The sequence below is a fragment of the Macaca mulatta genome, chromosome 16, assembly GCF_049350105.2.
Source record: "Macaca mulatta isolate MMU2019108-1 chromosome 16, T2T-MMU8v2.0, whole genome shotgun sequence".
Classification (NCBI taxonomy): domain Eukaryota; kingdom Metazoa; phylum Chordata; class Mammalia; order Primates; family Cercopithecidae; genus Macaca; species Macaca mulatta.
This window is the reverse complement of record NC_133421.1, coordinates 46,733,828-46,751,581: the sequence shown is the minus strand read 5'-3', so window position 1 is coordinate 46,751,581 and position 17,754 is coordinate 46,733,828. Positions and strand designations below refer to the sequence as shown.

At 43.6% G+C, this 17,754-nt stretch overlaps 1 protein-coding gene and 1 long non-coding RNA gene across 51 annotated transcripts in view; one reads left to right on the top strand and one right to left on the bottom strand.

The window, feature by feature from the left end:
- SYNRG (synergin gamma) overlaps positions 1 to 17,754 on the bottom strand; it is a 334,879-nt gene that overhangs the window by 5,615 nt on the left and 311,510 nt on the right. For 49 of the 50 annotated variants that reach the window (XR_013405828.1, XR_013405829.1, XR_013405826.1 and 46 more), the window contains 2 exon segments: positions 17,429 to 17,525; positions 15,111 to 15,259 (listed from right to left, as the gene is read on the bottom strand). Coding sequence is in view for 46 of the 50 variants with exons in the window: in XM_015119432.3 (XP_014974918.3) it covers positions 15,111 to 15,259; positions 17,429 to 17,525 (246 nt within the window). In the remaining 4 variants the exon portion in view is untranslated. 50 annotated transcript variants of the gene reach the window in all.
- LOC144335471 (uncharacterized) lies at positions 583 to 5,211 on the top strand. The gene is made up of 2 exons (XR_013406353.1): positions 583 to 1,453; positions 5,181 to 5,211. It is a non-coding gene; the product is annotated as an uncharacterized LOC144335471 (long non-coding RNA).

Genomic DNA, 17,754 nt, shown 5'->3' with positions numbered 1-17,754 from the left:
CCACTGGGAACCCGTCATGCTTCCAGGTGCTAGGAAGGCCGGCACAAGTACAACACGCCCTCTGTCCTCTGAGAACTCGGTCTCGGGTGGGCGCCAGGGAGCCAGTGCAGTGCCATGATTGCCAGGTGTGCTTACTTAGGGGAAGTCCTGAGTGCCAGGGCACAAGGGAGGGGCACTTAGCCCAACCCGAGGAGGATGGGGACTGAAGCCAGAGAGAACTTTTTTTTTTTTTTTTTTTTTTTGAGGCAGAGTCTCACTCTGTCGCCCAGGCTGGAGTGCAGTGGTGCGATCTCGGCTCACTGCAAGCTCCACCTCCCGGGTTCAAGCGATTCTCCTGCCTCAGCCTTCTGAGTAGCTGGGGTTACAGGCACGCCACCACGCCCGGTTAATTTTGTATTTTTAGTAGAGATAGGGCTTCACCATGTTGGTCAGGCTGGTCTTAAACTCCTGATTTCAGGTGATCCACCCGCCTCAGCCTCCCAAAGTGGTGGGACTACAGGCATGAGCCACCGTATCCGGCCTGCTTCCTAGAACTTAGAATCACCTTGGCTGAGTGTAGATGGGAGCTGCTAGGTGAAGGGGATGGGGTTGGGTGAGGTAGGGGAGGGAAGGATATTCTATGCAGAACAAGCAGCATAGGCAAAGGCCTCTGAGCTAAAGATGGGGTATGGGAAGGAATCTAGAGGGTGGGGGCAGAGCCCACGAAAGGAGGAGATGAAGCCACAGCATGAGGACTTCAAGGAAGATAAGGAGCATCCTGGAAGCCACTAGGGGTTCCAACTGGATCAGCACAGGCCCAGGTTCGTATTATTGACAGATCCCTCTCGCTAGTGTATAGGCAATGAATTGGGGGTGGCAATCCTCAAGGCGTGGGTCTCAGCCAGAAGCCTGCTGTAGCAGTCCTGGAGACAGATACCGATGGTCAGAATGAAGGCAGCGGCGGTGGGGAATGGGGAGAAATGGACACGGAAAAGAGCTGCCAAGGCAGGAGAATGAGCAGGCCTGGGTGACCTGCTGGATGGGAGAGGTTGGGGGACCCGGGCAGCTGAGGGGATTCACCATAATAAGACACGTGAAAGAAGGACCAGGTTTGAGGATGGAAGCTGAGGAGAAGAGTTCAGTTTGGTCCAAGCTGAGTTGGAGCCACCTGTGGGACAGCAAAGGCCACATGCTACATAAGCAGGTGGTTGGATAGACATACAGGCCTACTGCTTGCAGAGAGAACTGAAAGTCACCAGCTACAGACCATAAATAGAACAACAGCTAATAAGCCCTTACTTTGCCAAGCACTATACTAAGCTCTTCACATGCATTATCTAATTCACTACACACACACACACACACACACACACACACACACACACACAGAGAGAGAGAGAGAGAGAATGGTTAAAAGAGGAGGTCTCAATCTTGGAAAGCTGTCCAGTCACTCTGCTGCTCAGGCTGGAGTGCAGTGGCATGATCACAGCTCACCGCAGCCTTGACTTCCTGGGCTCAAGAGATCCTCCCACCTCAGTCTCTCAAATAGCTGGGGCCACATGTGTGTGCCACCACGCCCAGGTAATTTTTTGATTTTTTGTAAAGATGATATCTCCCTATGTTGCCCAGGCTGATCTTGAACTCCTGGGCTCAAGTGATCCTCCCAAAGTGGTGGGATTACAGGCATGAGCCCCTGCGCCTGGCCCCGCAGCACACTTTTATTTTTATTTATTTATTTTGAGACAGGGTCTCACTCTGTTGCCCAGGTTGGAGTGTGGTGGTGTCATCTTGGCTCACTGCAGCCTCTGCTTCCCGGGCTCAAGCAATCTTCCCGCCTCAGCCTCCCAAGTAGCTGGAACTACAAGTGTACACCACCATACCCAGCTAACACATTTTTTTTTTTTTTTTTTTTTTTTTGAGATGGAGTCTTGCTCTGTAGCCCAGGCTGGAGTGCAGTGGCACAATCTCGGCTCACTGTAACCTCCGCCTCCTGGATTCACAAGGGATTCTTCTGCCTCAGCCTCCTGAGTAGCTGGGACTACAGGTGCCTGCCACCACACCTGGCAAATTTTTGTATTTTTAGCAGAGACGGGGTTTCAGCATTTTGGCCAGGCTGGTCTTGAACTCCTGACCTTGTGCTCTGCCCACCTTGGCCTCCCAAAGTGCTGGGATTACAGGTGTGAGGCACTGTGCCTGGCCACACACTTTTAAGTTTAATCTGCACTAATAACATTTTCTCTATCACTTTTTAGCACTGAGGAAATCCCTCAGTCCTGACCAAACAGGGACAGTTGGTTGCCCTGTGATAGACATAAATAACCCTGAAAGCTAGACAAATAGTAAAATTTAAGAACTAGAATGTTTTAAGTATTTATTACCACTATTTTTAATATAATGTATTTAACTGCAAGTTTATATCATTTGTGTTTGTTTTGTCTTGCTTTTGAGATAGAGTCTCACTCTGTCACCCAGGCTGGAGTGCAGAGACGTGCGTGATCATGGCTCACTGTAGACTCAAACTCTTGGGATCAAGCAATCCTTTTGCCTCAGCCTCCTGAGTGCTGGGAATACAGGTGTGTGCCACTACACCTGGCTACTTTTTATTTTTAGTAGAGATGAGGTCTCACTACGTTGCCCAGGCTGGTCTAGAACTTCTGGCCTCAAGCGATCCTCCCACCTCAGCCTCCTAAAGTGTTGGGATTACAGGCATGAGCCACTGCACCCAGTCTTCATTTAATTTTGAGTAATAACCATGTTTAACAACTGGCTCATAAAATTCCTGAACATTTAACAAACTCTTTCAAGCCAGTAAGAACTGGATCTAACACACTAGTGTGACAGAATGGAATCTTAGGTGGGAGCCTAGAAGTTGAGGAGTTCCTCTCAGAGGGTTTATCCTCACTCTAATGCAGGAGGTGAGAGATCCTCGGCTGTGTCTGAAATAGCAGTAGCCTTGCGAGCTTCAAGCAGCAAACTGGCGGTGTGATTCTCTCCACCAGCACACAGTGGGTCAAGGTGGGGGAGAAGGTGGATGGCTGCACTGATTCCGGTTGGGTTCTGTCTAATGAGCATGACTGAAGGGAGTGAGGAGGGATGCCTCATGCACTGTGGAGAGTAAGGAGGTGAGAAAAGAAGTGAAGACAGAAGAGGGTTGATAGGAACACAGTAAAAGAGACAATATCCTGTCCTGAGAACCAAAAACAGCAGCAGTGCCAGTGAAGAGTGAGACAACTGGAGGGTTGCCAATCCGGACTCAGGAAGTTCGATGTCTGGGTTCGAGACTGCACAGGCGCTGCACAGTGTTTGCTAACACAGCCCATTGTGATGATGCCAGTGGGTGGCTGAAGTGCAGGGGAAGCAAGGGTCCTGTGGTCCAGGCAGTCAAGCATCTGGGAGCCTGGCATGGAAGCTGGTTTGTCCTCATGGATACTGAGGTGACCCAGGATGATGGCAAATTCCTGTCAAAGTAACAGCTACATTTCCCATAGTTCTTCCAGTCTGAACCACTGAGGAGTTTCTACATTGTTTTTGAGCAACAAAGCAAAATTATATGATCCGTATTTTTCCTCACCAGGAAAAAAAAAAGGTTTCTCCTTATAAAAACGTATAGATTATGTATGATGTTCCCTGTTCCTTTCTAATTTGAAATAATAAACCATGAACTAGCTCCACAAACCTTTCTTAAACACATTTGAGCTAGATCCACTGAGATCACAGCAGGGGAAGGAAGAACACATGGTTTTCGAAGAAGAAAAGGGGAGGTGTATGTTTCAACTGTGTGCAAGAGGACTCTGGTATAGGTGATCAAAGTAAACTTACATGGCCTTAGCCAAGTCATAGGATCTTTTTTCTTTTCTCTCTTGTCTTTTTTAGTGCAACCATGGTCACTGTGGTCAAATGCAGAAGAGGCTGGCACTAACACTTGTTTGTTCTGCAGTCAGTCATCTGTAAAAGGGTAACAATTTCACTTGCCCTAACACCTCTCTCCCATTTCTATATATCTCAGATGGACATAAAACATGTCTGGAAGTGAAAACATAGTCTATATGCTTATCACAATTATTCACTTTGAAGAACTCTTAGCAAGCTTTTTAAAGAGGTTAAAACATAGGATCACCTCTGTAACCCACATTATAGATAGTCATCATGTTACTGAATCAGGGCTATTTGAGAAATCACTAAAATCTGGGAAAACTCTGAATCCTGAAATCAATCCAATTAATAAAGCCCCTTAATATCTGTTTACCAAAGGCACAAAGAAAGCAAATGAAAAGGTCATACTGTAATAGCCATAAGGCTCTGCATAAATGATCCTGTGATCAAATTACTCTTTCAGCTGACAAAATTAACTAAGTATACATGTATAAACAGGGTGTTTATTGTAGTATAATAGCAAGAGTTTGGCACCAGTCATGTAAGATAACAGTTTGGCTGCCTTCATATAAGAAGATATGCCCTCTATAAGTCACCTTAAATTGATCGTCTCCTTATTTGGCAAGTATTTCATGCATTTAGTAAAGATTTAAAATATATATTTTATATATGGCCTACTGACACTGATAAGCGCCAGTGTCAGACTGAGATATAGAATCCTGAGTCTTTAGCCTACAATCAACTCCTACAATGGTGTCCAAGAAGATCCTTATTGAGGAAGAAGAGTTTGGTAGTCATTAGTGTTCTTCACCAATAATCTTTCTCCTTTTTATGGAATGGTAGGATGGGCCTTCCCTACCCCTTTTTCAATCAGGCATGGGCCTGTAACTTGCCACAGTCAATAAACTAAGCAAAAGTCACATGTAGGCCGGGCGTGTGGTGGCTCACACCTGTAATCCCAGCACTTTGGGAGGCTGAGGTGGGTGGATCACCTGAGGTCAGGAGTTCAAGACCGGCCTGGCCAACAGGGCAAAGCCCCATCTCCACTAAAAATAAAAAAAAAATGCCAGGCATGGTGGCTCACACCTGTAATCTCAGCACTTTGGGAGGCTGAGGCGGGTGGATCACGAGATCAGGCGTTCGAGACCAGCCTGGCCAACATGGTGAAACCCCGTCTCTACTAAAAATACAAAAATTAGCCAGGTGTGGTGGTGCTTGCCTGTAATTCCAGCTATTCAGGAGGCTGAGGCAGGAGAATTGCTTGAACCCGGGAGGTGGAGGTTGCAGTGAGCCGAGATCATGCCACTGCACTCCAGCCTGGACAACAGAGTGAGACTCCGTCTCAAAAACAAAACAAAACAATTAGCTGGGCATGGTGGCGGCACCTGTAATCTCAGCTACTTGGGAGGCTGAGGCAGGAGAATAGCTTGAACCCAAGAGGCAGAGGCTGCAGTGAGCTGAGACTGCGCCACTGCACTCCAATCTGGGCGACAGTGGAAGACGCCATCTCAAAAAAAAAAAAAAAAAAAAAGGAAAAAAGAAAAAAAAAGCGTCACCTCTGGGAGGAAGCCTTTAAGACCAATGTGCTATTTCTCATGTTCCCTTGACCCTCCATGGTGACCAGCTGTGTTCCACATGGTGGAGGCTCTGTCAACCTGGGTCCCTGGATAAGGACATGGCACAGAGCCCCCCACCAACTTGAGATGGACATATAGCCTGAGCAAGAAATAAAGCTTTGCTTTTGCTAAGATGGAAGAAGCTGTTTGTTACTGAAGCATAACCTAGTCTAGTTTGACTGATACAAAGGGTGATCTAGACACAGGTTCCATAGGCAATTATAAAGTTTTGGTATTTGCTTGGTTACAGTATTTTGTATAATCTTTCCTATTGCTGCTGTTGCAAAGTAGCATAAACTTAATGGCTTAAAACAACACAAATGTATCCTCTTACAGTTGTGGATTTCAGAAGTCTAAAATGGGTGAGCAGCACTGCATTCCTTCTGGGAGTTCTAGGGGAAAAATCTGTTTCCTTGCCTTTTCTAGCTTCTAGGGACGGCCTCTGCATTCCCTGGCTTGTGGTCCCATCCTCAAAGCCAGCATGTAGCTTCTGTCACTCTCTTCTCTCTGCTTCTGTTATCACATCACTTTTTCTCACTCTTCCCCTCCTACCTTCCCCTTCTAAGGATCCCTGTGATGACATTGGGGCCACCTGGGCAAACCAGGATACGTTCCCCAATGAAACACCTTTAACTTAATCCTATTTGCAAAGGTAACATATTCAGAGGTTCCAGGGACATGGGCAGCTTTGAGGGGCCATCATTCTGTCTACCACAGCTGCCTTCTGTCAACTGAGGATAGCCCTGCAGAGACACAGTAAAGATCCCGTGTCTAAAACATTGTGCAGACTGGCAAGATGACAAAAATGCCATCACCATTAAAAATAAACTGTTCTCCTGATACGTCACAGCAATAGGAAATAAGTACTCTGAAATTCACAGGTCAATTTCACATTGAAAGGAAGTACAAAAGAATTCATATTTCACTGAGGTGAACAGTGGAATCAAAGAGCCTGTGTGATTGCCAATTGACTAAAATACAGGTGAATAACAACCTTTTCTCTTCTCTTAGATTTTATATGGCAAAAATCGATTAATTTTCCAGGACAGAATTCTCTGTTTGTTCCAACCCTACTGAACTTCAACCCACTTCACAAGATAAAACCTTAGATGACAAGCCACTTAGGGAGCCAACCTCAGTGCATCACATCTCACTAAACTAGGTGATTTTTACCTCTTGAGAAAGAAGCAGGTGTTCAGTCTGCGCCCGGAGAAGACATGCTTCTACCACAAGAGGGAGCCTTAGTCCAGGGAAAAAGAGTACCAAAGAGAGAGCACAAAGCTTTGCCAGTACAGTCAGCCCTCGGTATCCATGGGTTCCACATCTATGGGTTCCACCAACCTCAGATCAAAAATATTCGGAGGAAAAAATAGGAAAAACCAAAAATGATACAAATAAAAAGGTCCAATACAGTATAATAACTATTTACACAGCATTTACATTGTATTAGGTATTATAAGTAATCTAGAGATGATTTAAAATACACAGGAGGATGTGCATAGGTTATATGCAAATCCTATGTCATTTCTTATCAGGGACTTGAACGTCTGCAGATTTTTATATCCAGAAATGGGGGATGTCCTGGAACCAATTCCCCGCCATGGATAGGGGAATGACTGTGTCCTTTCCAGCTTAAATAAACATCAAGGAGTCACAGTTTGGAGTTTAAGACTGTGCACCCTGCCTTCCTTAGCCCAAGCATGACTACTGTGATGCAGCACTACGTTCTGCGACTTTCACTGCAGAAGGTGAAGCAGCTGTCTTCTGACAGAAACAGCCTCACAGTCTTCATGGGAAGAAAGAAGTCATTTTCAGTAACTTAAAAGCTGGAAGTAACGTAGAGTAGGAAGAAGAATGGATTCTGAAATGATACAGATTCAAATCACAGACTTGTCAGTTTCAGTCAAGTTTCATCTTCTCAAAGCCCTAATTTCTTCATCTGTAAAAGTGATAATTACTTCTACAGTATAATCCAGCTGCTAGAGATGGCCTCTGCACTTCTTGGCTCGTGGTCCTATCTTCAAAGCCAGCAGGTAGCATCTGCCACTTTCCTCTTCTCTCTGCTTCTGTTGTCACATCACTTTCTCTCACTCTTCCCCTCCTACCTTCCCCTTATAAGGACTCATCATGTGATGACATGGGGTTACCAGGATTCAATTAGAATGAATGTAAAGCATATAGCACATGGACTGACAGGCCCTAGGTGCAAAATATCAATAAAAGGTAACCAGTAGTAGTAGTAGTAGTAGTAATAGTAATAGTAATAGTAATAGTAGTATGGAATCAAAGGGCCTCACTGTGGCAATGTAGTTCATTAAGGAAGTCATTTAGCTGAAATGAAGCAATAGTGTTAAGCATTAAAAGCTTCCCATAAAACCTCAATCATGCCTCTTTCTAATAATGATTTCTCCAGTTTGAGCGTCTAATCCGGAGTCCTGGGAGTTTGTATAGTTTTGTTACAAATGATTTGAACTACACAGATGTTGGTTTATGTCATTTACATTTATGCAGGTATTCTCATCAGTTCTGCTAGAGTAAAGGCTTCTTCATGACAAGTAACACCTTACACTATTTCTGTGGAATGTGTGCTATTCCTCATGCAGTGGGAAACTCAAGTTTTACAGACAGAGGACATACCTAGCAGTTATCAAGGGTACAATGACATGGTATAATCTGGGCAAAGAATGATTGTTGTTCTGCCACAGCTAACCTAGCGAAAAAAGCAATTATAAGGGGAAGCACATGGGTATTGAGAGAAATGAATACTCCGGTGTTCAGGTTCAATTTACAGTACATTCTTGTGTTGTCAAGTTGGAAGATTAATTCATCTCTATACCCTTACCTAGTGTCTTAAAAAACAAAAGTTAGGTAAAACCACTCTTTAGCATCTAGACACTGACGCTAGAAAAGGATGCTCACAATGGGAGTCTGAGGGAAGGGCATAAATGTCCAGCCCTTTTCTGCATTTACCTCACATTTGTTTACACTAAAGGAGTTAGAGCCACCATATGTGAACAGGGCAAAGCTCCAGGTTAGATGGGCCCCAAACCCAATAGGCTTTGTTCAAAACAACAAAATCAAATTCCAAGGTCTCTTTAAAAAGGTCTGGGAAAAACTAATCCTTGGTATAAAAAAAATCACACCAGGGATTATACCTGAGTAGGGCGACAATTAACAAGGTGCATAAGAAAACTTCCGGATTGATGGAGTAGTCTATATCCTGATAGAGGCATGGGTTATATGCTTGAGAGTATGCATTTTTCAAAACTCATTGAGTGGTACAACCAAGATTTTCACATCTTATTGTATGTGTGTATATATATATATTTTTTATTTTACCAAAAAAGAAAAAAAAGAAAAGAAAAGGTGTGGAGGGGTGTTCAGAGTCTAGAAGGTGCAGCTGTAGCAAGCTTGCAGCCACAGGAGCTTGGGAAGAGGCACAAAAATGAAACTGGCTTGCACTTCACCTGGCGAGAGGAGCTATCTCAAGAAGTAAACACACAGCAGCAACCCAGGAATCTCCCCACTTATCCTTTCCCCCAAATTCACGAGCTTGGCAAGTACACCTGGTCTTTGTGATACCTTTTCTTCCAAGAGCTCATGGCAAGGAGAGAGACGCTTTATGATCACAGTCATCTTTTCCCAGCAGCAACAGGAGAGAAGAGATGGGTGGCTGATTTGGGGGTTTGTATAGAAATCTAGTTTTCAAGTGTTAACTGCAATAAGAACCGATTGCCACCCAAACAAAGAACCTTAAAATCTAAATGTAAAGAAGGAGGCTTTTAAGTTACTCTACAGTCCTGGTATATATATGCAAGGGCAACGTGCAGAAAAGAACTCAACTGTTTATAACAAGTTGCTGCCAGAAAAGATTCCCCCCACAAAAACTTAAGCACCTCTCTGGTTTTACCCACCCGACCTGCCCATCTCAAGGTGGCCACAAAGAACAGAGGTTGAGAAAGTTGACTTCTGACTGTCAGAATAAACCCAGGCCTCGCCAGTATCTCTGTGCTTCAGTTTCTTCATCTGTAAAAGGGAAGAATAAAAGTATCTACTGCTATGACGATATTCAGGCTCAACCTGCTCCATATTAGGACAAGGTCAGGAAGCAGCAGGTTGGGTGAATTAGGAAGGACACAGACACATACTGATCTCCAAGTTCACAACTGGTGACACATCCTTCTCTACCCCACAACTTCACAGGCAGCCTCGGCACACATCACTAGCCAATCAATTTCTTTAGTAGCTGGAGCTCAGGAAGTAAATGCAGAGTTTAATGCATTTCTCTGATCCAGAGGATAATGAAGTGAATTCCAGAAGCTCAAAGAAAATTGGAGGACTGCAGCAAACACATGCCTTTTCTCCCAAGTTCCTTGGATTAGTTATCATAACAGTTAACCAATCCATTAAGGATAGAACTGGAAGACTCTCATTCAGACCCCAAGAATTCTACCTCTCTGAATGTAAATAGAGAAACAGAGGTTAAGTAGTAAACTACCCCCATTCCTTCTCCCCAGCTTCTGTTCGCAGTATTCTGATTCAGTTGCCTTTTAGGGGTGGTGATGTGTGGTACTATAGTCCTCCTTAGTCAGGTGGACTGTCAGGAGAGAAGATGTCTGGTAGCTTGGGCATGATTCTCCTCTGCTTCAGGAGAGGATGAAGGCAGGGTAAAGATGTCAGGTTGCCATGCAGATTTACTGCAATTAAAGTCCCTAAAGTAGTCTGGGTGTGGTGGCTCACACCTGTAATCCCAGCCCTTTGGCAGGTTGAGGTGGGAAGCCTGCTTGAGGTCAAGAGTTTGAGACCAGCCTGGGCAACATAGCGAGGCCCTGTCCCTACCAAGCCAGGCATGGTGGTGCATGCCTGTGGTCCCAGCTATGGGAGGTTGAGATGCAAGGATCACTTGAGCCTGGGAGTTCAAGGCTGTAGTGAGCCATGACTGTGCCACTGCACTCCAGCCTGGGTGACAGTGTGAGACCCTGTCTCTAAACAATAAATAAATAGGTAAGTAAATAAAATTCAGTTTTAAGAACTTGATAACCTGTCATTACAATGGAAAGGAGAAGTGGGCAAGGGTAACAAGGGGTATCTACAGGGAGGGTTTCTGCCAGTGAATGAAGGGTAATGATACATTTCTCCTACTAGAGTAAAAACACTTATTTTTCCACTATAAATGCAACAAATGCTATCGAAAGAAAGTTGAAAAAATGAAAAAAACTAAAGGAATATTGAAAAATCCAGTGTTCTGGCTGGACACAGTGGCTCATGCCTGTAATCCCAGCACTTTGGGAGGCTGAGGTGAATGGATTCCTTGAGCCCAAGGAGTTTGAGACCAGCCTGAGCAACATGGCAAAACCCTGTCTTTACAAAAACTACAAAAATATTAGCTGGGCTTGGTGGTGTGCACCTGTGGTCCCAGCCATTTAGGAGACTGAGGTGGGAGAATTGCTTCAGCCCAGGAGGTCAAGGCTGCTGTGAGCTGTGATCACACCATTGTACTCCAGAATGGGTGACAGAGGGAGACCCTGTCTAAAAAAGAAAGAAAAAAAAAATCCAGTGTCTCATTACCCAAACACATCCCTAATATCATTTTGGCAGATTTCCTTCAAGCCCTGTAGTAACAGTTCTGTGTCATTCAAACTTCGTGTTCCTTTACAAAATGGCTGCATAAGATCCTGGCGTAAAGATTCACCACAATTTACTTAACCAGTCCTCTAGATTTGGACTTTCAGGTTGTCTCTAATTTTTCATGTTTACAAAGAACAACTCTGTGCACTTAACTTGCTTCTTTCTGTGAATTCATATTTAGAATCGCTGCCTTAGGACATTTTCTCAGAAGTGGAATTACTGAGTCAGCTACTCTGAATGAATATTAATTCCTTTAATTCATTCAGCTTTTACTGGGTGTTCACTGAATGTTTACATAGTGCCTGGCACTGTGCTCAGATAAAGAAGAAAAGATGAAAAACGCAGTCTTGATCTCTGTCTTCAAGAAGTTCACAGCCAGGAGGAGAGCATGATGCCAAATTCTCTTTCCATAGGTGACTCCACCCTACAGTAGATAGTCCACATTTTACCACATCAACACTATTAGTATTCAAACAAATAGATCACACAAAAATTGGGCTTAATTAGTAGGCAGGCCAGGCGTGGTGGCTCACGCCTGTAATGCCTCTAGCACTTTGGGAGGCAGAGGTGAGTGGATTACATGAGGCCACGAGTTCGAGACCAGCCTGGCCAACACGGTGAAACCCTGTCTTTACTAAAAATACAAAAACTAGCTGGGCATGGTGGCAGGCGCCTGTAATCCCGGCTACTTGGGAGGCTGAGGCACGAGAATTGCTTGAACTCGGGAGGTGGAGGTTGCAGTGAGCCGAGATCGCGCCACTGCACTCCAGCCTGGGCAAGAGAGTGAGAGCTGTCTCAAAAAAAAAAAAAAAAAAAAAGTAGGTAAAAAATGTAACCTTGTTTTAATTTGAATTAATGTTTACTGATTAACTGTACCTCCCCTTTTACAAATCACTTCACATTTTTGCTCATACGTTACTGAGATGTTGGTATATTTTTCGTTGATTTGTATGCTTCCTTTACAGAGCAAAGACACGAGCCTGCCATCAGTATGCACTGCTACACCTCCTAGTTTACAATTTAATCTATTTTTTCCACACTTAAAATGACTTCCTCTCATACTCTGGAGTTATGCCATTTGGCCTATATTGAGAGATGTAATAAGAAACTACTCAATGAAACCTGTTGCTTTATTTACTGAAAGGATTTTTCTTTTTTTTTTTTTTTTTTTAAGACAATGTTGATTATATCAGTTTTCTCTTTAGGAGAACCCACAAAAGAAATTTCTTTCTGATATTAGTATCAAGGTCAGGCACAGTGGTTCATACCTATAATCCCAACACTTTGGGAGGCCAAGGTGGGTGGATCAGTTGAGCCCAGGAGTTTGAGACCAGCCTGGCCAAAATGGTGAGACCCCGTCTCTACTAAAAATACAAAAATTAGCTGAGCGAGGTGGCGCATGCCTGTAATCCCAGTTACTCAGTAGGCTGAGGCACGAGAATCGCTTGAACCCACAAGGTGGAGGTTGCAGTGAGCCGAGATCGCACCACTGCCCTCCAGCCTGGGTGACAGAGCGAGACTGTCTGGGAAAAAAAAAAAAAAAGAGGTCAGAAGTTCAAAAGTGATATGGGCTTGAATTAGTTAATAGATTTTTTTTTTTAAAAAGATTTCTAATTTCATTATATTTCTTTCTTTTCTTTTCTTTCTTTTTCGAGACGGAGTTTCACTCTTGTTGCCCAGGCTGGAAGACAGTGGCGTGATCTCGGCTCACTGCAACCTCCGTCTCCTGGGTTCAAGCAATTCTCCTGCCACGGCCTCCCAAGTAGCTGGGATTACAGGCATGCACCACCACACCCAGCTAGTTTTGTATTTTTAATACAGATGGGGTTGATCAGACTGGTCTCCAACTCCCGACCTCAGGCGATCCACACACCTTGGCCTCCCAAAGTGCTGGGATTACAGGCATGAGCCACCGTGCCTGGCCTTCGTTATATTTTCTAACAAAAAAAATAAGGTATCTAACTTCATTTTCTTTTCTTTTTTTTTTGAGACAGAGTCTTGCTCTGTCACCCAGGCTGGAATGCAGTGGTACCATCTCGGCTTACTACAACCTCCATTTCCCAGGTTCAAGCAATTCTCCTGCCTCAGCCTCCCAAGTAGTGGGGATTACAGGCACTAGATACCACAGCCGGCTAATTTTTTTTTTTTTTTTTGTATTTTTAGTAGAGATGGTGATTCAGCATATTGGCCAGGCTGGCCTCAAACTCCTGGCCTCAATTGATCTGCCTGCCTTGGCCTCTCAAAGTGCTGGGATTCAGGCATGAGCCACCATGCCTGGCCTAATTTCATCATATTTTCTAACTACTATTAATATGTAGAATTGTTACGAATTTTTGCCACATGCAATACATTTATACTCTTGAATTTAGATTAAAAAATGTATTTTTTTATCTATCTATCTATCTATCGACTGACCAGGTTATGAGATTGGTTAATTTTTGTATTTTTGGTAGAGACGAAGTTTTACCATGTTGCCCAGGCTGGTCTCAAACTCCTGGGCTCAAGTGATCCGCCCACCTCAGCCTCCCCAAAGCGCTGGGATGACAGGGGTGAGCCACTGCACCAGGCTGCTTGAATTTAGATTTTTAAAAGAATTTCATTATCACCAACTAAACATAATTTTATCTCTTTTTTCAATATTAATACTTCATTTCTTACTTCACTTGCCAGAACAGTTTTTTTAAAAAAATTATCTACCTACGGTTTTAGGTTAGAAAATGAGAACTGATCCAAGGGAACAAGAAAAAGTTTTGGAAATTATTTAAACTCTTAAAGACTTTAATATTACAAACCAGAAGCAACATGACAATGGTGAGAGGATGTGCTGCTGAAGACACATTGTTGGGGTAGCTGGGTATCCACCTGGCTATCAGTTCAGAAAATTAGAACTGCTTCCTCCCACACAACTGCAATCCCATTCAGATGGGTCACAGTGTTCCATGTTAAAAAAAAATTGGAATAGCATATTTATTCCAGCTGTGGAAGGAAGATAAACTTCTGACTATTGTGAAATAAAGGATATCATCAGAGACAAACTGAATAGGTATGAATATATAAAAATAAAATAGTTTCGCCCAATGAAATGTAAAAAAGGGACAGTAATAGAGGAGGAAAAAAAGCTGATAAAAGTTTACAAGCTTATATATATGTATATAAATCTATTACAAATATGAAATATATAAGGTCAATAACCATATTCCAAGGAATAAATGGTCAAATGGTCAAAAGAGTCCAATCCATTTATACACAAAGGAAACAGAAATAGTAAACTGTCATTTGGAACACGGCAAAGCCTCTCATGAAATTAAAACAAAATGCAAAAAACACCTTAGGGAATAATTGCATGCTTGTTAAATTAAGAAACTGATAGGACATAATGTAGAGAAATGTATCCATGTACTTATATATATCCGGTAGCACTGCAAACAATACAAGCTCTTGGAAAGCCTTCTAATAAATGTAACAACAGCTACATATGTATGCATGCACCTGTGCAGACACACACACTGACCTCTTACTCCACTTAGAGGAACTACATCCCCACAAAGGAACAGTGATTTGTTATTTAGAGAACTACTCATAACAGGAAAAAATAAAAATAACCCAAGAACCTAAAAAAAGAAGGGCTAAACAAACTACAGGATGGCAACATGAGGTATCATATAGCTTTTTGAAAGGACACATATGGGGACACAAATAACTAGAAGTGCAAAGGGAGTATCTCAAACCAATGCTTTGCAAAACTCCCATGTGTTATGTGAATTAAGAAAGGTGTAGCCAGAGTGAATGTTTTCCTATACTCTTTTTTTCCTTAGGTTCCCTGGGCCTTGGAGAGATCAGAAGCCGACCTGGTGCTGTTCAGCTGACCACACACCGGTGATCTCCCTCCTTTAATACAACAGGCTCCAGTTGGCACCTTCAGCCTCCAGTAAGTACCATCATAGGAATACACTCTGCTTTACAGCTTAGGTTTCTGGAAAGGAAAGCAACTGCTGAGTTGTTTCATGGACTTACTGTGAGTGTGGCGAGTGACATGAAGCCGATTAGGTTATTCCATACTTTATCGATGTCCTTCAGCAACTGCTGGAGTTTCTCACTGCACACTGCAGTGGCTTTGATCCCCAGCTCCACACGCTTGGTTACCCTGTACACTTCAACAACACCTGATGGGATGAGAGAGCAGAGAGAGAGTGTTGACAGTGGAGACACAGAGGAACCAGACAGGGGAGCATCATTGCTGGCTGATATCTATTAGAAACAAGGGTACATCTGGACAGAGGTGTACGTACTATTCTCTGGGACCAATCCACTTCTCAGTGCTGCTGTATAGCTCACTGGTAAGAGCATAGACTCTAAAGCTGCACTGCTTGGGTTCAAACTCCAGCTATGCCTCTTACTGGCTACATGACCTTAGGCAAGTCACATAACCTCTCTGTAACTCCATTTCCTCATCTGTGAAGTTGGGACGGTAACAGTACCTCCTCCAAGGATGGTTGAGAGGATTAAACAGGTTAACATGGTAAAAGGCTTACAACAGCGCTTGGAGAATGGCAGGCAATATGCAAGTTATTAGGTTTTGTTTTTTGGGAGGTTTATTTATGAGTCCATCTGCTTGAATCTGGGAAATCCCAATAAACTAGCTGAAAATGGGGATAGTAAAAATTTAAAAGAATCTCAATGTTAATAGCATCACAAAGTAATTAAGAAATATCTCACCCCTCTGAATCTGAAGGTCTTACAAACACTTTGACTTCACTTATCTTTATACATGCAACAGGATGCAGACCGGTTCTTTTCCTGTGGTCTCTAAATTGTGGTTGAACTCTTCAAGCAAGGATGAGAGGTGATAAGTACCTCACATTCTAAGGACAGCCACCAGATACATCCCTAACCCCTGCAATGTGACAGTCACCAAAGACATGACCCCAACCTCTCTAAGTGAACACAGAGGGATTCCAGGGGATCTTCAGAGTGTGCCTCAGCAGCCCTGTGCACAGCACTATGGCCTTTCTTCTTCATTCCCCAAGGGAGGGGCAGAAATCACTGCCCACCCTAAGCCAAGTGAGGGCGCTTCTAAGAGAATCTTCCATAGATACAAGGATACGAGGAGAAAAGACAGGTGCCCCATTTCCTGGTGGACATCTGCTTATGCAGAACTGTGCCTGTTTGAGCAGGAAAAGAAGACCCCGAGTGAGGTGGCAGGAGTAAGGCAGAGGCTACATCCCTTCACTCTCCACTCATCCAGCAAATATTTTTGAGTGCCAACTATGTGCAGGACACTAGATTAGGTGTTAGGGACACACCAGTGAACAAAACAGACCAAAATCCTAGCCTTCGTGGAGGTTCATTCTAGTGGAGGGAGACAGAGCATAAAAACAACAAGTAACTAGGTGCAGTGGCTCACACCTGTGATCCCAGCACTTGGGAGGCCAAGGTGGGTGGGTTGCTTGAGCTCAGGGGTTCGAGACCAGCCTGGGCAACATGGCGAAAACCCGTCTCTACAAAAACTACAAAAATTAGCTGGGCACATCGTGGTGCGCGCCTGTGGTTCCAGCCACTTGGGAGGCTGAGGTGGGAGGATTGCTTGAGCCTGGGAGGTGGACGCTGCAGTGAGTCATGATCACATCACTGTACTCCAGCCTGGGTGACAGAGTGTGATCCTGTCTTAAGAAAAGAGCAGTAAGTAACATATGTAAGAAATTAAAGGTAATAGAGCAAAAGAGAAAATCCAGCAGAGCATGGGATGGGAAGTGCCGGGGTGGGGAGAGAGGATACTCTTCGGAGAGACGGATGCTAGGAAAGATTTCACTCAGAAGCTGACAAGTGAGTAAAGGTTTGAAAAAGATTAGGGTCCAGTGTGTGTGGCTCCAGCCACGGGCCAAGCCTGAGCCTGGGGAAGGGAGGACCGAAGCGGACAGAGGCTGCGCTTTCACGTTGGACTGACATATCTAATTGCTGCAGATGACCAGGAGGTTAAGGATTCTGTGGTGTCATTAAGCGGTCGAGAGAAAGAATATAGAGTATGGTAAGGAACTGATGGGAGACAAGATGATTTTATTTCAGTGCATCAGTAGCTCTGATAAACCAGTAACAGAGACATAATTTTACATTTTTGCTATTATGTATATAACAAGGACGAGGAAACTTAGCCATAGAGACTTTTTAAGTTCAATAGTTTACTGCCTGTAACTTAAGTGTCTTACCCACAAATGCAGATGCTTCTTAGTGAAGTCATATGTAACTTGAGAGATCTAGCTTAAAATAATTCAAGGGAAAAGTGAAAATAATGCAAAGTGCCATCATTTTCAATAGTAAAATATAAAAGAACATACCTAATAAATATTCCATGCCTTGAGCTGACTGAATTACTTCTGTGCAAACAGAACTACTACTGATTCCATTTAAGGTATCATTTGCCTTCTTAATGACCTACAAGAAATGAAATCACATCACCTTACATAACTAACAAAAGTCATCGCGAATCAATTTACTGTTAGTAGAAAACCCAACCGAAAAGCCACGAGGTGTCAAAAAATCTCATTTTATCCTTGAAAAACAATCCTCCATTTCTTTGGAAGAGAAAAGACAGTTTTCTTTTTTTTTTTTTGAGATGGAGTCTCGCTCTGTAGCACAGGCTAGAGTGCAGTGGTGTAGTCTC